Source organism: Melanostigma gelatinosum, assembly GCF_949748355.1.
Source record: "Melanostigma gelatinosum genome assembly, chromosome: 9".
NCBI lineage: Eukaryota > Metazoa > Chordata > Actinopteri > Perciformes > Zoarcidae > Melanostigma > Melanostigma gelatinosum.
This window is the reverse complement of record NC_136642.1, coordinates 18,374,232-18,399,675: the sequence shown is the minus strand read 5'-3', so window position 1 is coordinate 18,399,675 and position 25,444 is coordinate 18,374,232. Positions and strand designations below refer to the sequence as shown.

General features: G+C 42.4%; 1 protein-coding gene across 5 annotated transcripts in view; it reads right to left on the bottom strand.

Moving 5' to 3' along the window:
- LOC306781860 (RNA-binding motif, single-stranded-interacting protein 3-like) overlaps nucleotides 1-25,444 on the bottom strand; it is a 110,647-nt gene that overhangs the window by 58,893 nt on the left and 26,310 nt on the right. For 3 of the 5 annotated variants that reach the window (XM_079274915.1, XM_079274914.1, XM_079274916.1), the window contains exons 2-5: nucleotides 15,969-16,147; nucleotides 7,416-7,474; nucleotides 407-498; nucleotides 275-325 (exon numbers count right to left, since the gene is read on the bottom strand). In XM_079274915.1, the coding sequence (XP_079131041.1) occupies nucleotides 275-325; nucleotides 407-498; nucleotides 7,416-7,474; nucleotides 15,969-16,147 (381 nt within the window). Of the gene's footprint in view, nucleotides 1-274; nucleotides 326-406; nucleotides 499-7,415; nucleotides 7,475-15,968; nucleotides 16,148-19,904; nucleotides 20,005-25,444 lie in introns of those variants that run through there. The other 2 variants (XM_079274918.1, XM_079274917.1) reach the window with 2 other exon arrangements.

Sequence of the window (25,444 nt, the reverse complement as noted above, 5' to 3'; positions counted from 1 at the left end):
ACACACACACACGCGTTCACACCACAAGCGACAAAGCAACATGCTGCAAGTCATTTTCAATGGAAGTCGGTGACATTAAGCTACAAAACTGACGGCCGACTGGCGTGACGCGCTACAAATCAAAGTTTTTTCAGCTCATCAACAATTCAGCCAAAGCTACATGTATTTCGCCTTTGATAGGCAGTGAATCCAGCGATGGTTATTATGATTATCACCACCGCACTATGCGGTTGGTACATGTCACTAGTATTATTGTGACCACAAATAACCTCACCTTCGACACCATCGGCTTTCTCCAGGGTATACAGACAGTGATTAAGTCGACCTGGAGTACAACACCACACGAAAGTCAAACACCTCAATAACAACAAGGGGAGCAGAGAGTGGCGGGCGGGGTGAAGCTTACCTTTGCCATCTGTGCCTGGACTCCACTGGCTTTGAGCGAGGCCACAGCTTTCTGGGCTGCTGCAGGGCTGTCAAAGTCCACAAAGCCATAGCCTGCACATACACGTACACACACAGACAGCACAGAAGAAGAAGATGAGGAGGAGGAGGAGCAAACTGAGGGGAAACAAAAGGATAAATAGATAAAGAACATGAGTTACGGTTGTTCTGAACATCGCTGAGCAGAACCAGCCAGTGTCTGCGCTTTGTTTTCAATGCTGCATAAATCCTGTAAATGTGTCACAATCAAGTCAGGTCACGTATCTTTTGAAAGCTGCTAGTTCCCCCCATTAAACGTGTTTTTAGCACAGAACATCAACAGAATTGGTGTCATAACAGTAACTCTTGCTATCTTGTTTGTGATCCAAAAAAATCTTCTAATGTCTGCCCAAGTTTTGTGTACTACGGCTCATTTTAATGAAATGATGTTGATGTTTTGTGTCGACTCTACTGTTGGCTGCACGGATGGCTGCTCACCATGAACTCCCTGTAGATGTACACATACGGCGACACATATATATATATATATATATCATGTGTACAGTCGTGACTCAAGGCTGAGCCTTTTTCACTGTAACATGTAAAATCTACTGGCTTCCAATTGTCTGACATTTAATACCCCACTGCATTGCATGCGAGCTTGTTTCGTCCCTGCACTACAATCAATCTCTCAGTGCACATGGGGTTCCCATAGAAGTGGCCAATACAAGTGACATCAAGGAAAATTCTCTGCATTTAATGTAGCCATTAAAGTGATCCAGCGTCCTGTTTAAAGAAATAAAGACACAAAGAGAATGAGCGTCGGTCGATTTTATTGCAATGTGGTGTGCATCATTTTGTGTGCGTGTATGTGTGCAGGGTATCTGCACACCAGGGTTTCTGGGGATCTAGGTTGGGGCTCTGCCGGGAAGCCCCGAAGGACAAAAAGGTCTGACACGCGCATATCAATCTATACTTTCAGATATACGCCCTGTTTTACGGCCACATGGGTGGGGCTGGAAAGAGAAAGAGATAGGGTTAAATAGACAAATAGACAGACAGAGGGAAAGAGAGACGCAGACTGCGTTACTGTTCAAAGGCATCAAGCTGCTTTCACAGCAAGATGCGTAGAGCACGCACAAATATTGATACTGTTGCTAATGAGAAATCCGTAATTTAGCCAAAATAGGATAAAACCAACACACACATGCACGTATAATGTTCAGATGGATTTCTTCATTCAAGAAAACAGATTCATAAACATATGCAAGCACGTTGTGTACACACTGCATACACAAGCATTCACGGTTTTCATCTATACTCATCTAATTAGGGCCACACCAACACAGTTGAACTAATTGAGAATGTACAAACATACAGCATTCATCAGTAGCTCGGGAAGATGCTTTTGTTTCATTCAAGAAAAGTTCATTACTCATATCTGCACTAATGGCTGTTTGTTTAACCATAGACTATCCGTGTAATGAGTGGGAAAATAAAACCCTGAACACAGTTCACAATGGATAATTCAATCACCGCTAGTCAAAAACAGAGTCCTCTTGTTTGATGGCAGTGGTTTAGCATTATTAGTAGCGCACACATCTTTTAAATTAGAGCGACTGTATTGATAAAGCTGGTGTTCCAAAGAGAAATCCATAAATTATACACATTACATTCCGTTTACAGGTCTTGAGGCGTACTACTATATACCGGTACGTGGAAAAAAAATGTGTGACGCCTTTTGTGGCTCTATGAAAGCTCGTCGAAATCTGATAAACTGCCTCAAGTGATGTCACTTCAGCGTCGGTTGGGGCGGAAGACTACGCGTTTGAAAATGGTTGTGGAGCTGGAAAGAAGTGACCTTATACCAGACCTGTGTAGCCCGCTCCTTATCCCTGCTTGAGGTTAGCTGGTGCATCTATTTCAACGCTTTATTTCTGAAACTGTCCATCCTAAGTCCCACAGTAAGATAGGAATGCAATGCCAAATTGATGGAGTGCTCTTTTAAAGAAAACAAAAAAGGGGCTCCTTAAAAATAATGAGCTGTATTAGTTTTCCGTGTGCCAGCCATGTAAGTCACTAATGTCACAAACCAGAGCTAAACATATCACTTCACGTCAATAAAGTTTTAGTTCATTACTGAGAGCATCTATGCAACACAGATCATATTTACGAAGGCATAAAGCTCCTGGACAGCACTGTCACACATTGTAAGTGTCTCACTTAGAGTTGTTCATTTGTTAATCAGTTTATTTAATCACCTCCATTTCCTCCTTTGTAATAATTAAGCATGAAACACATTATGGATTATTATGGGGTGTTTTTGTTATGAGTGCAGCAGGCGGCTCCATGATTCAGTCTGCATAAAAAAATTTTTTTACTCACCATCAGTAACCTGTGGCCTAAACAGCCAGTTTTCAATTATTTGGATCCAAAGAGGATGCAGTTAGGATTTTACAAAGACTATAAGATGTATTTTTCTCATGTGGTATCTGTATCATACTAAATATATTTGTATATGAGCATACAGTATTTGGACAGCTTTAATGCAGTATATTTGTTGAAGTTGAACACAGTCAATGGAATCAGTGGTGGTAACTTGTGAGGTTCTGTAGAGGCAAAACACTTCATCAGCCAATTGTGCCAGTTAGTATTACAGTAGGCTACCAGAAAATGAAATCAACGTGTCAGCTGCCTTGTACATGATGATCGCTTCTAAATTTTTTTATAAATATTGAGCTGCTGTGTAATCTAGCCTTTTCCTGCACACATTCATTATTTTTTACATCTGAAAACGCCAGACACCCTTCACGAAAGACCTGAATAATAGAGACATGTTTTTTTCTCTGAGCGCTCATCTCATTGACAGGTTTGGTATGATGGAACATCAGCCTTGAAATGTGTCATTTGCTTTGACTCAATTCATCACTCAAGGAGCGAGCTGTCTTTTCTGAACATGTATTTGCCTCTCCATCCAGGGAGGTCAGAGGTCAAGTACCGGCGACCGAACACACCCCAGGAGCTGGTAGAGATCCATTGTCTTGCTCAAGGACACTTGAGTTGAAGCTCGTTGAGTCTGCGAGCAGATGCCTGTCTTCCAAGCTGATGAAGATCATTACGCCGCACTTCTGCCCAACATGTAATTTGTACATTTTCACTACAACCCACCCTCTTTAGTTGGGTGAAAACTCTCACCACATGTGGATGTAAGTGAGAGCTCTTCTAGGAACGATGATAAGGATATTTCTGGAGAGAACTGAAGAATGAAAATAATATCTCTGAATTATATAATCCCTCTCTCTCATTTGTGCCCTGTCCCTCCCATCTGTGGCCTTACGATGGCACAGAGATGAAAATGCATCTTGCTCAGTCAGGCCTGACAAATATTCCACTCGTGAATGAAAAAAAGTTGTATTACCAAGCATGCTCCCACATGAATACACACTCATAGACACAGATGGATGCACAAATAAACATAGGTACTCACATACGTGCATACACACACGCATGCACACACACAAACACACAAACACACACCCATCTAATCTCCTGAGCTCCCAGAGTTCCTGGCCTTGGGCCATCAGACTAACCGAGTACAGAGGAAAAAGGAGTGAGCGACGGCGCAAAGGAGGCATGGGGGGAGGCAGGGAGTCGGGGGGGAGAGGGAGAGTGGCAGGCAGAGAGAGAGAGTAAGAATGAGATGAAAAACAGGAGGGAGGGAGGCGGAGAAAGGGCAGGAGACACGGAGACAGTGAGAGGGAGGGCCCTTGTCTTTGGGAAATGGAAATCCTTTACAATCTAAAGTGGTTTCCTCTCCCTTCCTTCCTCCATCCTGTGCTCTGTGCCCTCTCCCTCCCCCAGAGCTCCCACGCTGCTAACTAGAAAACTGTCAGTGCATTTAACATTGAGCCTGCTACAAGCTGAGGCTTTTTCAAATAATGTAGTTATATTATTTCAGAGAACAAAGCCAAAAGTTTTGCTTTCTTTGTTCAGTGACATGACAATCCACGAAACATTTTTTTTTCGAGCTCATATTTTAATGTATCTGTGCATCATTTCATATATTTACATGTTGTTCCAGAGGGAAACATCAACCTTTCAGGGACAAAAACAAAGCAAAGACATTGAACAGGGCTTAAGGAACTCCACAAAATAATTTCGAGGAAGTAAGACCGTCATAGAGATTGGGATCACAAGGCTGTCACATGACAACAGCTGTGAACAAACTGAACATAATCCCTGCAGACTGCAAAGGAGGACGACTTTATTTATTTACCTGTCTCTTTGTCTCTCACGCTCTCCACCTCTCTCTCTTTCCCCTCTGCAGAATCTTCCTGACAAGAGTCGGCTGTCTGCTCAATCATCAGTTTAAAGGGGTCTCCTTCCTTTTCTGTCAGCCCCAGGTTATTTTCACCCCCTCCCTCCACCCCCCACCGTGCCTCCTCCCATCCATCCCTCTCTTTTCGAAGCCGACTCTCTTTGTCAATTTGTACTCTCTTAGTCACGCTAAGCACTTATCTTGTCCCCACCGAATGCCTCTGCAATCAAACCAACACTTATCCGGTTGTAAAGCATTCTAATGGCCGCCTGATAATGAAACTCCTTCATTGTGAGTTAACAACTGGCTGAGAGATGTATGAAGTCTACAACACAAGCAGTGAAAGTACTGATGAGGGTCACAGACGAAACATTGCTGCTGCATTTTAAGTGTTCTGTGCATTAAATAAAAAGCATAAATTTACAGAGAGGAGGTGTCAGTGTGCATTTTGAAACTGTCTCTCTTATGTTTTGTCTTCATAAAGGTCTTTTCTGGAGTAAATACAGAGTATAGTGCCAGTTTCAGTGTCAAGAAGTTACTTAGAAACACACAGGCTCATTGATTTCACAAAATACACCCAGATTATAATTAAAAAAAAAAAGTTTGATACCCATGTTAGCCCTTAACATGTGATTTCATGTGTTAAAACCAGGCTGTAAACGTTCTGTTTGAGTCGTATATACCTATTTGTATTATTAAAATGGGTATCAAATTCATTGACTTTTTATCTAATTTCAGACAGAAATCTAAGAGACACGAACATGAATGGCAGATGCACAGGCAGTTCTGTAAATACTATATTGGGTGAGTGCATACACGTACATATTCACACTTCTTTCAATGTGTACAGTCAACGCAGTCATGAATTCGGGACAGCACATGCGGACGGACAACAGATCATGAAATTTGAGAGGTTGAAAGCTGGTGTTATTTCACATTTTTCTTATTGTCAACACAATCCCACAAGACCAAAACCAACAAAGCCCCGTCTGTAGCTTTTCGTTCCACGTGTATTCATTCTGAAGACTTAAATCATTTTTGAAAAAGGCTAAATAATTGCCTCAAACAGCTGGGCACTGCAGTTTTTAGGCAACGTAACTCAAACAAGAGTAAATAGTGTATTTGTTGAGGACTATTTTCAGCTGAGCAATGACACACATTTGGTGCTCTAGTGAGTATTTATCGCAGCAGAGCTACTTGTATGTGGGATTGACTCAAAATAACCTACAGGGATAGTCTTTCTGTGGGATTTGTTAAGAAAAAGAAAATATAGAATACCATCACTTCAAAGCAGATATTAAGATTAGTTGTGGTTTATTTGTAAGCACTGCAATTAAATGGGCTTTTCAGATTGTGATCTTAAATAAAGCAGATATTATTTTCAATTTGTAAATCATACTAATGAGAAGCATGAAGCCATAATTGGCAAACATAATAATCATGAGCTGGAGCTGGAGCACTGATGCTCTACTAAATCCGCTTTCTTAAATTCCATTTCAAGAAACAGCAATGAAAAAATCTAATGATTTGAGAAGATGGAAGAATAACTGATAATTATCACTGGGTTAATAGAATCTTGCGTCTTCCCTTCGGCTGTGCTGTAATGATGTCAGGACAGGCATTTCGATATGCTTTCAGAGCTCCAAGCAATATTTGATTATGTGATGTCAAAGCAGGTACTGGAATTAAGAAATGTGTATGATGTATATACCCGGTCATTTAAAAAGAGCCAACATACTAACTAAAGTAAAGTAGTGTTTTCAGGGGAGAGATTCAATGAAGTTTGGTGTTCCCATTATTATTTTAAGACATCATTTTGCATTAACATTCCTGCCATTGCTATCAATCAGACTGGCTTTTCCTTCACTCATACCGTTGAAGCTGATGCGCTGATTACAGGGCATCTGTGCTGTTGTCCTAAACGTCAGTATACCTTCGAGTGCAGCTCTAGCAGATGAGGAGCAATCATGCTCAACACATGCTCTTCTGTGCCTCTTCAAAAGCAGACAATCATATTGATTAGTGCTTTGTTCAGACCACTCCAACAATCAAGCAGACCCTCATCAGAAGACCCTCGAGTGAGCCTCATTCACCACAGAGACTATTTGAAACGCATTGTGGCTATGGTGTGGTGTTCGCAGTTTGGATTTGGCCAATGACAACAATCAACGATCAAACGTCTTGATTTCAAAAGCTGCTTAACTTTGAGCATCATTGGGGTGCAATCCTGAAATCATCATCATAGAAAAGTTAAACAACAGAAAGACGCTCTCGCAGTGCATTGTTAGATCGATTAAAGGATGACATGGTCGTTATCGCAGTCAATACTGTTTGTGTACAGCGTGACAACACACACTCTTACCACATAGCTTACCACACAATTCTGAGGCAAACACATGGACCATGTGCAGCAGCACACAGAGCTCAAGTTGAAGTAATTTGTTTTAATTTGACGTCACACTGTTGACAGACATTTTAGCCCATTGTAAACACTTTTGGCATTGATCAATTGGGGAAATAACAAAAGTGTGATTGGTCTGCCAACTTTAATCAATTCTCAACTGATGTTTTCCAGACCCATGTCTCATATCTAAATCTGAGTTTGTGGAGTATCTGGAGCCGTTGCAAGGCTACAGATAGTCCCACTGGATGAAGTCATTGGATCCTCACTCACCTTTGCATTGGTTGGTGTTCTTGTCCAGGATGGCCTTTGTTGACACAATCTTCCCATATCTGTAAAAACAACGATGACATATTCTGATCAGTCATTATATCAGTTTTGCTCTTCTAAACAGAGAAATATTGGTTGTTCTTTGAGTCACATGCATCCTGCCTGGCTCTAGGGTGGTATTGGCAGTTTGTCATTCTATAGGTCCACTTTGGTCCAGATAAACAGTATATCAACAACCGTGATTGCACTGAAATGTATCACAGACATTATTGGTCCCCAGAGGACGAAACGTCATGACTTTGGAGATCCCCTGAATTTTAATCTAGCACCCACATGAGGTGTTCAAATTCAAATGTGTGGATTTTAACAACTATTGGATGGATTGCCATGAACTTTGGTACAGACATTCAAGTTCCCCATCTAGCACCGTCACTGCGTTAACAGCATTATATATTTCCATCACTTTGTTTTTTGACCTAATACCTGCAAAACTGACGACATTCCCATCAGTGTCAGCTTTGTTTCGGGCAAATGTTAGCACACTAACATGCTAAACTGAGATGGTGAATTTGGTAACCAACAGCAGCATGTTAGAAATGTCATAGTGAGCATATTGCTATGCTAGCATTAGCATTTAGCTCAAAGCATGACTGTGCCTAAGTAGAACAAAGAAGTGTATAAATTCAAGAAATGTTGCTTCATCTGAGACGATATTTTTTAGGTGCAACTGCAAAGATGTTTTTACAAAGTTTGAATTTAAGACAATAACACAGTTTTTTAGGGTATCCGCAAGAGAATTATCTCTCTATGCTTCTGTCTATTCATTCTGTCCTTATCTGTTCTAAATCTCACCCAACACCGACAGTATTGTCTCATACATGATCATACTGTAATCACTTGACATCTGTATGGCACCAAATCCTATAAGAGAGACAGACAACCTCCATGCCTCCGTTCTCTCTGCCAACTTTAAAAGTCTGTCTCTTTCTTACGTTTGACACCTCTGCCTCTCTCTTTGTCTTCTTCCCTTATTTCCCCATCCATTCCACTTCTATTCTCCAGCTCACTGTTCTCACACAGGGAAGTTAATAATGTGTCTTATCAGCCCGGTCTTGGAAAGAGAGGGGTGCGAAGACAGAAAACTGAGAAAGAGGCTGAGAAGCAATGAGGAGAGACAGAGAGGAGGGCGCAGAAAAAAGACTGAGACAAGAATTCTTGGATCGCTGGGATCAGCCTGGATCACTGCCTAGCGATGTGGAGGAGACTTTTTAATGAATGTTTTAACACTGCTGTACAATGACTGACTGGCTGGCTGAGTGACTATCAAACAGATTGACAGACTGACAAGCTGGCTGACTGGCTAATGGCCACAGGTGAGGGATGGAAGCAGAGTCCCCCTTTCCTTTAAGAGAAAAAGAGGGAGACAACTAAGAGGGAGACAGGAAAGATAGAGCAATCAGGAAAAGATACAGTGTGGGAGGTTACGAGCCGAGAGGGTGAACAAAGAGAAGGAAGGGGGAGAGAGAGAGACTCGGAAGAATGAGAAATAGATGAGGAGAGGGAGAGCAGTCAGTCAAAAGATAAAACGAGACACTGAAGGTGAGGAGGACGCAAGGTAGTCAGGGAGCGATAGAGAGACAGTAAGAGGTGTTTAATGAAGAAGAGATCATTTAGTTGTCAGCATCAGGAGAGTCTCTGTCAGCCAACTGCTTCTGTCAGTGAGAAGAAGAGAACAGAGACTAGCTCGCCTGGCAGCTTCACATCGTACTCTATTGGGACAAGAGACTTTAGAAGAAAGTCAGACAAAAGGCCTTAAAAGGCTGCTATCACACTATCACACACACGACAGCTCAGCAGCTTTTGATCTTGAAATTGGTAGAGAAAAGGCACTGCTCTTTTCAGACAATGCTCAATTTTCACACTTTGTTTCTGCTAATTGAGATGTTTTACATCTCAATTATATAAATTAAACCATTTGTGACAGGCTTGAATCAAATCTAATGTTCGATTTGTTTTTTTTCTCCCAAAGTCAGGGCTTGTGGTAAACAAGTTCTTTGGCCTGTGGTTTGGGGAGCAATCCAACTGTTGCAGACGTTAAAAACACTGAAAAAACAAGCAGAACTATTCGCCCACGCAAAGACAAACACACATGCGGACGCACACGCAAGGCAACGCCACAGATCAAAAACACCGTGGCGGTAATCACACACATTACACACACCATCTGGCAATACCCAACTCTTTGTTGACTTCTGCCTCAGTGTGATTCAAACTGTGTGTGTATATGTGTGCGTGTGTGTGTCAGTGCATGAGTGTAAACACCTACAGTGCATGTGTGAGTGAATGTGCCTGGTGAGTTAGTATGACTGCATGACAAAGATCTCATGCACCATGGGTGTTGTGGCAGCTTGTTTTTCCCGGCAGAAAAGTGAAACATTTCCAGACTCTTCCTATTTGTGTGTGTGTGTGTGTGTGTGTGTGTGTGTGTGTGTGTGTGTGTGTGTCGGTGACAGAGAAAGAGAGTGAGAAAGACAAAGAGGTGTCACAAAGTGGAAAACAAATACAGCGGATATTCAATGCGTTGCTGTGTGTGTGTGTGTGTGTGTGTGTGTGTGTGTGTGTGTGTGTGTGTGTGTGTGTGTGCGTGTGTGTGTGTTATCCTCAGATCAGTGTGTGTGACGTACAAGTATGAATCCACCTGTTCATTCTCTCGCTACGCAATCTAGCCGGACTGAAAAAAAATAATAAAGGAGAGAGGAATGACACAATGGCCTTGGGGAAATGTCAAATTACAACAACACTGCGCCATCCAAAATGGTGTCTCCTTCTGGACTTGATTCAGTGGTGAAATTCCATTTCATCCAAACAGCTACAGCAGTCTGCTATTGAGGTGATGGAATGGAAGAAAGTATTGCTCATAGATCAGATGACGAAGTAAGGAGGTAGAGGAGAGCATGGAATAAGAGGAGAGGAAGTGCAGAATGTACCGTTCTGTCTTTTAAAGTCCCAACTGGAACCTTCTCATTGATTCCAGCAGAAGCCTGAGCTAGTTGAAATAACTTCGACCCGCTCTTGACCCGGCGGCACACATGAGACACTCATAAATGCTATTCAAATACCTACAACATAACAAGGAGCCAGGTCGCTCGGGTTAGCACTTCCTTATTCCAATACTCTCCACTGGGCCAAAGAAACAGGAAGTGAATCAGTTCTGAAAGGGATCTGGGTACGGCATCTGTTTCCATCAGATGTAAATCATGAGTAAAGAGTCCATAATGGGAGACAAGTGTGAAGAAACAGTGGAGCAAGTTTCCACAGCTTGATCTGCAGTTCTGTAACCGCACTTCTTTCTTCCCTGATTTATAAATATTAGGAGGCTCGTCAAGTACTTCAACATGACACGGAAACGAAAGTGTATTTCCTGTCTATACCTCAAGAACATGGGTAGTAAATAATAGAGAGATAAAAGTCAATAGTTATGTGATCATGTAACTGCTGAGAGAATAAAAAGTTCATCTTACACTTTTCCTGTGGAGTGAAATCCTTCACATTCATAGATAAACCTGCTGAAGTATCTACATTTTGTCAAGAAGTTGCTTTTATATCTTAAAGTAGCTGGCTAGCCAAACACTTTCTATTTTCTTTGGCTCTATAGAAATGCTACAAAGTCCCCCCCCAAAACTGTACCAAGCTAGAAAATAACTTTTAGGAGATGGAAACTCCTCAGAATCTTTTTCAACAAGAAATGCGATAAACAAAAAACAGCAAGACAGCTGAAATTTACAGTATTTACCTGACTGTCAAGATTCGAGGGGGAGTGTCAATGCAAAACTCAGTGCACCAAATGTTGGCTGTCTTGACACAATCTGGGTGCACCCTGGCTGTGTGTTCATGTGTGTGTGAAGTGTTAATGACGGTCCTCTGAGGGCCCCCACAGCGTCAGATCTGTGTTTTCATTTCCTTGTGGAGCACCGTCAGCCTATGGATGCTCACCGTTTGATGTCTACCGAACCACAGTTGCCACCCACACACACAAACACACGCACTTGCACTATCTCTCCAGGATGTATGTGAGTGTATATATATATGTATATGTGGACGTTCTGTGTGTCTGTACATTGTGCATGTTCTCTCTAAAGGTTGTGTATGTGTGTGAGTGTGTGTGTGAGTGTGTGTGTGTGTGTGTGTGTGTGTGTGTGTGTGCGTGTTTGTGTGCGCGCATAGCCGTGAGGCACTCTGGTTAGGTGGTGCATTCAGGAGTTGGTATTACACTAGTAGGGTAATACATTAGGTAAACAACTCTAGGGCCACACATGTGGTAAGGTAAACAATCACAAGTACAAACAAAAAAACAACATGAGTTTACTTTATTTTTGTTCATCTGATAGTACTATGTGGTAGAGTGTGAACTTTTGCCATCAAGATTCATGTCCGACCAAATAGCTGGGTGTTGCTCGATTTCAAACACAATGGAGGGTAAATTGAGTTTAGATGAGCGTAAACTCCACTGGCCATGAGTCTCAAGAGAGCTCAATGCCTTCTCAATTTGGGTCCAAATATAGGCTCTTTTTATGAATGGTATTACAGTGGAATTGCCTCCTGTTGGCAAAGGATCATGACTGTTGAACCTAAGGGGCGAGTTATGCTGGAAAAGAACTACTTTGTATACGACCCGTTCCAAACGGACACACTTGAGAGCGGGGTGAAAAGCCGGCCATCGCAGAGAGGATGTTTCGATAATTGTTCAAATGGGGAATGTGACACGTGATGTGTGTGACATAAATGTATACTATTTAAAGCCCTGCACACCTGTGGTTCTCCACACAGGTGATTGGAGCTCTTCTCGGGACTGTGTGGGCATGTGCAGACTATGTTTTAATGGCATGTGCCTCACTCTCCAGTTAGTATTGTTGCACCAGCTAAGGTGTGGCAAATATCACTTTTATCTCGTTTACTGGTGCATGGAGTTGGGAGACCACATATACGTAATTCCAAGAACAGGGTGTGCAGGTTCTCTTTATTTAATGTCATTAAAAAAATATATATATATCTGAAAAATAAATCATGTTTCCTGCTCCCCCCCCAAAAATACTTTTGCTTGTTTGTTTTGTTTTATTTGAAAGATCTAAGAAAAATGTAAATGTATGTAAAACTGGGCAAACTCCATTTCTATTACAGCGCCTGAACAGACCTTCAGGTGAGATTGTTTTGCCATTCTGCACTGTCTGCAGGAATTGCATCATCGTTTGCCATCTTGTCATTTTCCCACTTTGCACCAGCGTTTCAATCGACAAGATATTTATCTTCAAAATCCTACTGCTCCTATTAAAAAAAAAAAAAAGGTTTAAGCCGCATCACTTAAATGTATTCTTTTCCATGTATTCTGTGTTTTACTTAGAAAACAGTGCAATAATTAAAGATGAATTCTGTCTTTGAAATAGTAGATAATACATTTTAGGATAAAAACATTTTCGAGGGTTCAGGTTTCACCTCAATCACCTGCTAACAAATCATCAAGCACATTCGTGTCACATATGCTTTCGTTTTTGTTTTTTAACTCTGCTGCTGAAGATTAACGAGACATTGTGAAGTTATTCAATGTTTTATGTTCACCCGCAGTGATTTCTCATTTGAATGGCTTTGAGTGGTAAAAGCTTGTCTGTCCTCATATAACCCCTCCATCATGAAGAAGAGAATAGCAGGTAGACGGACGGACGGACAGACGGACAGACGGATAGATAGATAGATAGATAGATAGATAGATAGATAGATAGATAGATAGATAGATAGATAGATAGATAGATTAGAGTAGTGTGTCAGCAGTAAGGGTGAGAGAGAACGACACGTGTGGGTATAAAGCAAGCGAGCAAGAGAGAAATTGTCCTTGTGCTCCGCTTTAGATTCCGATCACGTTCTGCTCTGTCCCCAGACGTTAAAAGTGTGTCCATAGTTTTGGCGACCGAGGGAGTGATTGGAAATGTCAGCTGACAACAGCACTTTTCACTGACACTCTGAGAACTGGCACAGAGACAGGGGTAAGGGTTGGGGGGGGGGGGGGGGAGGATGGAGGGAGGAAATGAGGAGGACGACAGAATACGAAGGGAGAGGATGGTGCTGGTGGGTGGATTGGCTCACAAAAACGCCACGCTTGGTAACAATGAGGATGAGGATGACATTGAGTTGAAAGAGTTAGTGTGTGTGTGTGTGTCAGCGTCAAGAGACTGTCCTTCCGCTTTTCATTGTAACTGTGTGCATGAATGAAATGCCTGTTTGTGTGTGTGCGTGCGCTTCTCTGCATGTCATGTCAGTGAGTGACAGGAAACTGCCATTCAGTCTATTTCTGAAAGCCAGAGAGAGTTGGAAAGCCAAAGCAAAGACTGCTGCCCAACAGTACACACAGGCCCCACCTCCCCGGCTGACCTTTTCCTAAATGTTACTGGCCACTTGGCACACTGACTGGGCCTCTAATGAAACTTTTATTGGCCCCCATTTTTCACCCTGTTTCTCCAGAACGCCTGCAGGGCAAAGCTGAAATACAACAGGCTTGAACTGCAGCTGGCACACAGAAGGGCAAGGTGTGTGTGTGTGTGTGTGTGTGTGTGTGTGTGTGTGTGTGTGTGTGTGTGTGTGTGTGTGTGTGTGTGTGTGTGTGTGTGTGTGTGTGTGTGTGCGTGTGTGTGTGTGTGTGTGTGTGATAGTGTTCACATTTCATTTTTATCTACCCTTTTCTTTATTCCAAAATCAATTAGATCAATTATAAATGTTGATGAGATCATTTAAAGCCCTTACCTGTGGAGTATTTAGCACAGTATATCATTCTTCAATTACATTTGATAACATCAGGTGATAGCTGGAGGCAAACAATACCTCCTCAGGGAGAGCTGGTTTATCGTTTGCATTACATTTGGTGTTGACTCTGTTTGTCCGCGCGGGGACGATTGGGAATTAAATGTGCAGGATCGGCTTTTAGCACCAAGGAAGAGAAGAGGATGACAAGTGCCAAACAGCTGAAGTTACTGCAGTCAAGGAATAACCAGGATATGATTCACCAATATATACTGTATTATGAGGAAGAGCAGATACGCTCTACAGCTATGAATATTGCTGTGGGTACGTTGTCTTCAAGTGTAATACAAGCCTGTTAGTTTTAAATGAGTCATCAGCACTGACCTGCTCACACTCTTTGCTGTAAAATTGATTTCTGAACTGTTACTGGGAATGTTATTACAGGAGCAAGTATTTTAACCACAAATCCTATCCAAGTCATTTAATGCAAAGTCTAGAAATAATACTTTTTAAGAAAATAAAGAAAAGTATAATCTGCACAGAGCTTTTGGTTAAGGGTTTCATGAAAGGTTTGTGTAATTATACCACAGAAAATCTCTCGCCTTCATCTATGTCTATGAAAACAACATCATCTATCTGAGAAACGACTGTTTTACTTTTCAATTTTCATAATTTTTATCTTTCTAATTCGATTTTTTCAAACTCCATCCACTGAGGTAGATCAAGTCAAATGACTGAAAGCTCCAAAACAGCTAAAGACTGGACCTCGCGGGTTTTTGTCTAATGCTGTTTCTTAGGGGAACGTTTAATCTAAATGTTTATCGCGTTTTCAGTTTTAACGGAGAGCAATGGGGCATTTACAACACAAACTGTGAATAACAATCGGTGCTGCCAAAGCACAGTGGGTTGAAATAAACACTGGATCAGAATCTGTTCAGACGTAACATAGCTGCTGTTGAATAATGAAAATATGGCTTCATCAGCTCCAATACCACTGGACAAGCATATGCCAAACCACACAGTTCGGTCCAATTTAAAATATTTCTGTCCAGGACTTGGCTTGCTCAACTCTATGCAGAACAACGGTGCAACGGAGACCCAGCAACAATACATTCATTTCTAGGCCTGCCCAGGTATGAGACAATTCTAGGCTGAGGTCTTTGAGAGACAAGGCCATGCATTGGATGGAATGCAGATGTTGGTATGCTATATCATGCATAATGTGTAAATGCTTAAAAACCCAATAAAATCATTTGAATACCAGCTCCAATACCAATCTTGCAGTTTAGTTTTAATATTCTTAGCAGTAAATTCATCACATCTCTAATTCTACTGGTATCACATGGTGGCATTACTATCAGCCTAATTTTACGAATACTATTATGAAAGAATGGAGTGACCTGTAACGCCGTGAAATATTTCTATGTTTAAGGAAGAAATCTGCATCAGTTATTAAGGGCTGTTCTGCTGATTGACAGGATGTGTGTGCCTGTCCTTGTGCAGTATGTGTGTGTAAATGACCTAGAGCGGATGGGTTAGGCCCAGCTGGGTTGTGTTGTTTCCTCTGCGGAAACACACGGGGGTTGGGCAGAGAGGTCAAGAGCAAACTGTTGATACTCATTATAAGCTGCTGTTGGACTCACGCAAAACTAATTACCACAAGCTGAACTGAACGGAGCAGGAATGAGCTGAGTTCAGCTGCACCGAAGGATGCATCTGCAGAGCAAGGACCGGTTCAGATCAAGTTGAGCAGAACAGAATAGAACTCACGGCTGGCAGAGTTTGATGAGGTCGTGGTCGGTGGTGGCAGGCGGCAGGCCTCTGATGTACAGGTTGGTCTTACTAAGCTGCTCCACTAGCCCTCCTCCATGACTTCCTCCACCTCCTCCTCCTCCTGTGGTGCCAGGGCTGGGCGGAGCCATGGGCGGAGGGGGAGGTGCATAGGACTGCTGCAGAGAGGGAGAGAAAAAAAGGGAGAGGTCACTTCAGATCACAACATAGTAAAATAAAGCCTTGTATCCCACTTTCTGTGTCACAATAATTACCAATTACATAATGCCAAAAATATATTTCCAATTTCTGTCCTTCAGTCCAACCCATCAAACACAACTACCGAACTCCCATCCTTTAGAATAATCTCTTCCTGCATCAAGTCCCACACCAATATCTTGATTCAACAGGAAGAACATGCAATTAAGGATTCGGGATGTGTGGAATTAGTAGTTCTCATTCTGATCAATCTGTTTTAATACAGGTGCTTGTGGCAATAACGATGCCACGCTGTGCTGCATCTTACCAGTAACTTCTCCAGTTTTAGTTTGCTTTTGATAATGATGCAACAAATCCTATCCAGTCAGTGGCATTATCATGACTGGAGTGACCCGCTGTAAGTGACAGTGTTTTCGTGTTATGGAACAGGAAATGTCTCAAGCCATTTAGCAGCTTTGTTGAAGATAAAGTGGTTTAAAAAATATTTGCGTAAAAGTTGTATAAGCTGTTTTTTGACGGGTCTTTTAGTCTAAACTGAAACTGACTATGTGATTCTAATGCAAGCAGACATTGATCAAATTACTTTTTCTTTTTCCACCTTCACGATACTGTGAAATGTCTTAAACCACACAATACTGCATTGGACACATTCACTGTGCTTAAAATAGTTTCTATCGGGCATCCCTTTATGGGTGCACAAACCAGGCCAGCGGGTGTTCAATCCAGGTCTGGGACCTTTATCACCCCTAACTTACTCAAACGTTTCCTGTCAGCCTCCACTGTCCAATTACACAGCTCAATGCTGACTAAATGACTAAATAGGAAGACCATGTCTGGCAGGGAAGAAGGGCAGTGCGAGGATTAATGAGTGTTTGGATGATGGGTTCAGAGTGCACACCCACCCCGGCCTGCCCGCTGGCTTAGACAAACTATTAGGTGTAGTTCGGAGGAAATAAACCAGCCTGATGGCTCTTATGACTGCCGCGTTCAAATAACTCGGTCTGCCTCGTTGTTGTTTCGAGCAAAACAGCGCACACTGGCTCGACAAAGAAATCTGTTCTCAGCAATGTTCCCACTGTAGGCAAATGGATGGAACACGTTGAAGAACCCGCTGCCGTTTGAAGTCATCACAAGCCAGTTTTCACTGTGTCCCACAATGACGACAGAGAAACAGGGAAATAAAGTAGAGGAAAGGGAGCGAGACCGGTGAGACAGGAAGTGTTTGCGCTGCGATGTACACTGTATTTGGCGGATGTTTGTGCTCGTGTACGCAAATGCTAGAGAGCGTGTGTGAGTGTGTGTGTGTGTGTGAGAGCCGGTGTTTGTGATAATGACAGGTTGTTACCATGCACAAAGCAATGTGGAGCCTGAGCCAGCTCTGATATTAATCCATTACCTGTACTTCCCTCAACTGGCACACAATTCCTGACACACACAAGCACACTGGCAGCTCAGACAGACTGCGCTAACAGGATTCAAACACATGTACCGGTACTGTACAGGACACGGTGCCTGTGGGGAGGAGTGCCATTTACTCTGCAATGCCATACACTAACAGTCTAGAATGTGCCTGTACACTTGATAAAAAAGGCTACCCTGGGTAATCCTTCATTTTAATGGCTGTGACAAATACAACTTTATATTGCAAGTGACTCCTAAAACCCTTATATTTGCAGTTTGGTGTTTCTTCATCTCTCCACACTGTGTTCACTGAGAAAATGGTGTCCATAAATGTCGCATGTGCTCAAATTGACTGGTTCAATTAACGAATTAATCAAGTCAAAATTCCATAATGTAATTATTCAAGTCATTTATCAAGCAAAACTGTCAAAATGTGTGTTTCAGTTTTACAAATTTAGGATAAGATGTGTTGCTTGCCTTTGTCATATATCAATGTAAATTGAATATCTTTGAGTTTTGGTGCAAATTCACAGAGGCCATCATAGGCTCTGTGAAAATATGATTTCATAGATCAAACCATTAATATAAAAATGTAATGCTAAATGCTAACATTAGCATTCTAGCGGGCACACAATGACAGTGCTAACATGCTGACATTTACCATGTTCACCATCGTAGTGAGCATGCTGACATTTACTTATTAACACTAAACATTAAGTACAGCTGAGATTAAGGGAATAACATTGGTTTTGAGAATATTTGGTCCAAACCCAAAGTATTGAAAGTATTTAAACAAAGTATTCCTGGGAATCAGCATAACAAAGGAACTGACATGGCCATCACACGTCTCCTGGTGAAGAAAGCTCATAAACGGCTGTATTTCTTTTCTTAAGGAAACTAAAGAAGGCAAAATTCCTGTGCCAAGTTCTTGTCAACTTTTACAGAGGAGCAATAGAAAGCATCCTGACTGCAAACATTACAAACTGGCATGGGATGTGTACGGCACAAGACAAGAGGGCTCTACAGCGAGTGATTAAAACCGCCCAGAACATCATTGGCAATCATCTACAGAGTGTCAGTGATATTGGTGAGGAGAGGAGCCTGCGAAGAGCTAAAGAGGACATCGTAAGACAAAACCCACCCCAGCCACAACCTGTTCACCCCACAGAAGTATCAGCTGCCGAACAACCAGACTTCAAAGCATCTTCTTTCCTCCAGCCGGAAACTCCTTAATTCATCCTCCACCCTCCATATATAATACAGTTTGTTGTTGTTGTTTCTTTTCTTTTCTATGTCGCACATTTGGGACCACAAACTAAATTGTGTTGCACAACGACAAATGAAAACCTTGTAACTGTGCATTGGCTAAATAAAGATCAGACCTTATGATGGTGCCGGATGAAAAGTTAGTGGATCATCAAAGTCATTAAAATGTACCCTCTTGTATACAGTATGTGTACAAAATTCCATGGCAACAGTAGTTGTCAAGATATTTTACCACAAGCCAAAAATATCTACCAAACTAAGTCAGGTATCACCAAAGTCATCCTCTGGGGACAACTAACGCCCAATACTTTGCACACACGTGAGCCTCAGAGGACCATCCCTAGAGCCACACTGCTTACAGTGATAAAACGTCAGCACATTCTGAGAATACAATTGAAATGTGTTAATATAATTACTGTAAAGAGTGACAAGAAAAATGTGAACTCTGATATCCTCAAGCTGTGTTCTTAATTGAAGATAGTTTTTTAGTTTCTACAGACTGAGCGAAGCATCCAAATTCCTCCAGAGAAGCTTTTCAGTGCCAAACAGTGCGTGATTTGTACTGAGATATGCGTGCACATTTTTGCATGTGGTGCCTGTGATCATGATAATGGAAACCTCACTGCTTCAAAGCCTGAACTGTGTCGAGGGCTGTTTTGATATGAGCCTTTTAACAATGGCTTTGTTTACCGACCACATCTGAGAGATAACATGGATACATGTTTGATGGGAAGAGTCCGACACAAATAAAAGACCCCGAGCTGAAATCTGAAAGAGAAATATCACTGGAATAAAAAGCTGTAACATGCCTAGGATGAGACACATTAACATGCCGGCACATTCAATACAGGCACGCATACATAACGAAACTGGCCGCATTCATTCACACACTCACTGTCACACAGCCTTATCTATGTACATTCATTTCTTTCCTCAGTGATTTGTAGAAGCCTGTTTTTTCCACTCACACAGACTGAGCTGTCCAGGTATGCACAAATGTACAAAATCTCTCCCCTTCCTCTCACTCGCTGACACAACACACACACATACCTGATCAAAGGCCTTGCCCAGGGAACCTCTTTCAGCCAATTTGATGCAGCTGTCAGAGCCGGGCCGATAGTGAGCTCTGTATGTAATGTGTCAGAGACTGTGATAGGGAAATCCTTTGAAACATTGAAATCTCTCTCTCTCTCTCTTTGGCAACCACGCTTCCTCCTCCCTTTTCCCTCGCTCTCTTGCTCACTGTCAAATTCCACTCCACCATCGCTCAATCTCTGGCTCCTTTCACCTCCATCCTTCCACTTCCCACATGCTCGCTCTATATTTCTATCTCCCTCCCTTCTCTTCTCCTCCCAGTTCCTCTCTTTAATGGATTACTCGGCAGTCGAGAGTGTGTGGACTGAAGGCTGCCTCTCAGCTGGTATTGTTGACACGCTTAGTACAGTGGCGCAGCTCGCTCAGTGGGGGAAAAGGCTCAGAGGCAGAGACACAAAGCAAACACAGTCACCGAGTCTTCGTAGATTTCATGCACGGCTGAGCCTGTGAGCAGCTACACGCCGCAAAACATCGCTGCGCGGTGTCATGTATGTGCATGCTGCTGACTACCTAATGAGCCTATATTTGTCTGGATAAATGCAAAGAGGGCTGAGGAAAACAATTTCAGTGACTTGTTGGCAAGACACTGTAAAATAAATGTTTAAAGCGCATCTCTAAATACACCTACGGTGACAGTTAATGTTGTTTCTGTCTTTAATAGATCTCAGTATTAATTCCAACAAATATCCACTCTTTTAAACAACTGCTGTCTCTGGTCTCATTTGGCTACCTTTCAGTTAACAAGCTTGTTGGCTTCACTTTAGCGTCACTAATGGGACAAGTTCACGCAGTCTATTAAGAAAACATGTTTGTACGATCATCTCCTGTGTCATAACTGCCTGCAAAACATTCCTCTTTGGTGGAGCAGTTACTATCCAAAAGGGGGTTGAATAAAAAGTTGATGTTGCAACACCAGCTAATAAACTACAAATGCTTCCTCCCTTTTTGGACTCTTCGGATCGACGTTTCCTCAACACTGTCAAAATGGCTTGCTGTCTAATTTCGCCCAAAATGGAAGTTGACGCAAACAATGTGTGTGGCTTTACTTGCCACACAAGCCTTTTTTGATGAAATGTGTCTATCTTAAATGCTGATGCGACCGGGCCTCTCCTCTATTCTACTTACCGTACCTCTTATCTATTTCCTCTCTACACATCCCCTACTTTATTCAGGGCTAGGTTAGAACACATACACACTCAGATGTCTGCAACTAAACTCACATCCGTGCACACATCTATAGATAGCCCTCTTGTCCCGAAGGAGTTCTCTACTTTCCAAACAATGAGTAGCTCCTGGAGGGCCCTGAAAATGGGTTTCAACTAACCCTCATTCCCATAAACACACACACACACACACACACACACACACACAACCACAGCTCAGTTGTTTCCAGAGTTCCAGTAAAAGTACATTGACCTTGCTGAGGTCAGGTTCCCCCCCCCCCCCCCCCCCCGCTTTTTTCAGCAGAAACGATTTTCGTTATTGCATACTGAGGCTTCGGGTGTGCCAGTGTGTTGTTGTTGTATCCGTGCACATTTACCTTTGTTTGAGCTCGACAGAGATGCAGAGATAAAAGATCCACACCATTACAGTAATAGCCAACAATGAGTCCATTCATCTGCTGCTATAGCTATAAAGCTTGTCTGTACATTTAACAAGGCCCATCTCTGGCAATATGCTCCTCCATGTGCATTTAATATGATGCGACGGAATCTTTCTCACTAATGTGGGCGTGTATGCGGAGCCATTAACGAGGATCAAACAGAGCTGTATTCAGTGTGAGTCCATTATAGACGAAGGGATGGAAAGGCTCACTGAGTGATGGCAGAAAGGAAGGAGAGTAGAGGGAAAACAAGTTGCACAGTCCCAGAGAGGAGTGAACTTTGGGTGAAAGGTAAAAAATGAAGGGGTAAAGAAATAGGAGAGAGGAGGAAAAAAGAGACCAGAGTAGAGAGATGGTGAAAGAGGGATTGCTGAAGACGAGAAATGGGAGAGAAAGGCGACGGGGAAAGAGGATGGGACAATGGAGAAAGGAAAGAGGGGGACATGGGAGCGCGGGTTTGCTCCGGCCTCTTCTGATGCTTCCTGAAACACAGAGGAAAGAATGCGGGCTATTTTTGGGTCCAGCGCTGAGATTCCCTCTTTACTCTCTGTGCCTCTAAACACAGCAGCGGAAGGGTTTAAGGAAGAGCTTATGAATACATTGGAGTGGAAACATGGCTCCCGATATATACCGTCCTCGTTTAGAGATTACACACGCAGCTAAATGAAGCCTTGGCTACTGCTTCTGTCGGAAAGGTTGAAAAGACAACAAATCATCTTTTCAGGAATTTTACAGAAATAACTCGATTGCCAAACCGTCGTGTCCAGGTTCTTGTTGGACTGGGAGATGTGGCCTCGGGGTGTTGTAACTACCACGCGGAAAATAAATACTTTACATTATTAAAATAAAGGAAGGAAACATGGCGTATCTATGTTGGGGGAAGTGGAGGAGACTGCAGCAAGTTCAGTTATTGCTGTGTACAGGTATAAATAGCCTTCTAAAAAGCCTAATGATACCCAACACTGGATACATACAGGTTTCCAAGTGTCAAGTTGAGGAATGTGTAGGCTAGAGGTATAGCCTGTGATTAGCCTGGAGGGTAAATTATATGCGTGGTGAAATCACACCTGAGAGTTATTTAATGAAATCATATAAAGGTCCAGTTGCAAGAGAAGCTTGGAATCCCAGGAAAAGGATTTAAGTTTAAGTTCCTTTAAGTTTGCCCTTAAAAGAACAGCACTATTAACCACACAGTGTCTGCATCTTTCATTAATGTCAATCAAATACCTCTTTTCATGCCAGTTACAGTAACCTGAAAAAATCTGCAGTTGAAATATATGGAAAATATTTGTCAGCGGACAACATACCACATCGACCGCTGTATTTAATGAGTGTAACACTAGATTTAACCATAGCCCCTGAGCTAATACAGCTATAAGTATTGCAATTTAAGTCTGCTGAAGTTTTACAGGACCTGCAGACACTCTGCAGTTTTTCGAGGCAGAAATAACTGGATATCATGTTTTGCCAGGGTGTCTGCAAGTTTCATCAGACTTGATTTCAGATGCTTGAAAGGTCAATCAGAATGGAGAAAAAGATCACTTTAATTAGCAATGCAGAAAACGGACCAATCAGAATATCGTCTGTATGGCCTTTTTTTTTTCTCATCAGAAGAACAGTGCAGCGGGAAAACCATAACATGTCTACAGCTTTTAAAATGAAGTTTAAGAAGTAACGTAAGGCAGTATATTTAACTGGATTCTGTCACAGTTCTTCTGGAAATAGGGTCTTTGTTGCTGCATTTTGGAACGAGCAGTGCGATGAAGCCACTTCCACAACTGCTGATCTCTCGTTCTGCTGTCGAATGCCTTCTGCCTGTTCATCCAACCACCATTACATTTCACGTGCTTCCACTTTCTGTCTCGCTAGTCTTCGTCTTTATTTCTCACCTCTCCCCTAATTTCCTTTCCTCTCCTGTCACAATCCCTTTCCCAAATGACTCCCCCCCCCCTGTTTTCCTCTGCCTCTCTAGAAGATCAGGTCGTCTAGGTTGCTTCCCAGTGGAGCGCCATGTTCCAGTCCTCCACCTCTTTATCTCTCCTGTTAACATCTGCAAGAAAAGCATCAACAACACTTGGACTGTCATAAACAAGTTGCACAAACATCCCAGGGGGACATGGAGTTTGGGCCTGGTGCTGACTGACCTGGTGGAGAGATAAGGAGATGATGGAGGGGCTGTGGTGACGCTGCTGAACTCTCAGAGAATTCCTGTGGCCGTGTTTTCGAGAAGGTCAGAGTGAGGGGAGGTTTACAGAAGGGCTGTTTAACTTGAGATTGATTTGAATCTGTGTTAGGCTACACGGCTATTGTTCTTGGGGTCAAGGTATAGCCTGTGTGAGGGAAAAAAACACCAAAACGAGGTTGTGCAAAGACTGTGTCTATATTTGGGTATATTCTGTGTGTGCAAGTGTATCTGTTCACATAATGTATTTCTGTGGATGAATTATGATATACCTGGCTAAGACAGTGATTCCAAAAAAGTCGTAACATGTCTCCCAAAAAATACAGCCACCTTGTAAGTTCCAGTGTTTCATCAGTTTAAATGTCCTGACTGGGATCATGGCCTCGGATTTTGCCAATGCACATGAGTCATATATTGAACACGATGCAAATGTTGAAGCTATTTTCTTGCATACGTGTTGCCTTTGCTGTCTGAAGCAAACGCAGTCACTAAAAAGTCTACCTACGCTAAAGCAGCTGATTTTGCACTCTCTTTTTAATCAAAACACCTTTCTCCTGCAGTGAGGTCCAAGGAAATCATTCCACTGACTGCATTACACATCACAACATACCACGTCGATTTTTCCTTCACCTCTCTGAGCATATTCGCCCCCCAAAAATATATCATATGCTACATTTTTCATTTTTAATTGCATGACCTCTAGCATGCAAGTTACAAAAAGGGGGGAAAATGCATAGTGAAGAGGATCTTTGCACAAAGCTCTTTTATTATGGATATTTATGCAAATGATTAATTCGTTTATTCAAGAAAGTCTCTCTCGCTCCTCCTCTTATTGGCCCCTGGTCAGTGTTTCAACCCGGCAGTATGCACGATGAGCGGCAGCAGACGGGGTTCGTGATTGGTTTTACACAGAACTACATAAAAGTATGGAGGCTTCATTGTTCTTTAGTGACTTCCCTTAAAGTTTCAACTGAAGTTTCAATTGCAGCAGTAGTTCTCCGTCAATGCCAATGAACTAATGCTAATGAACTCCCTTATAGGTGAACTATATATTCCTACCTGCCGCTTATCATCCAGCAGCGCTTATACCCTGCTTAATGTTATTGTCTTCTGCTTGCATATTAATATTATCTTCCTGCCCTCTCATGTCCCTCACCTCTTCGCTGTTCCGGTCAAACATTTAGCTTTCCTCCTCCTCCAACATAACTTCATCTCCTCGTCTTTTGTCTTCGACTTTCTACTCTTCTCCAGGTCCATCATCTCTTTTCCTCTCGTCTCATCGCTCCCTCATATCCCCCCCCCCCCCCCCCCCTTCTCTCCTCCAACACTGTGCAGGAGATTAAAATAATCAAGCTCTGGCTGATTTGCATATGAACAGGGGGCCGACGGGCAACTGTAGAGATGACAACAGAGCCCTGGAAATCCACCGCGGAGCTTTTTTTTTAATCCCAGGAATGACTTTTTCGCGTATTTTGTCGAAGGAGACAGAGCAATCCTCTGCCAGTCCTTTCAGGCAGTCAAATTACCATCAGAATAAGAGGGCACAAGAATAAGACAGAATGCTTATATAGCATCAGGTCAAAGAATGGAGACTATAGAATAAGTGTGCAGACAGAATAATGTTTCTCCACGGCAACAATGAGAAGCTGAAAACATAGGAACTGCCGTGTGTGTGTGTGTGTTGGGTGTGTTGGGTTCCTCTTCTTACAG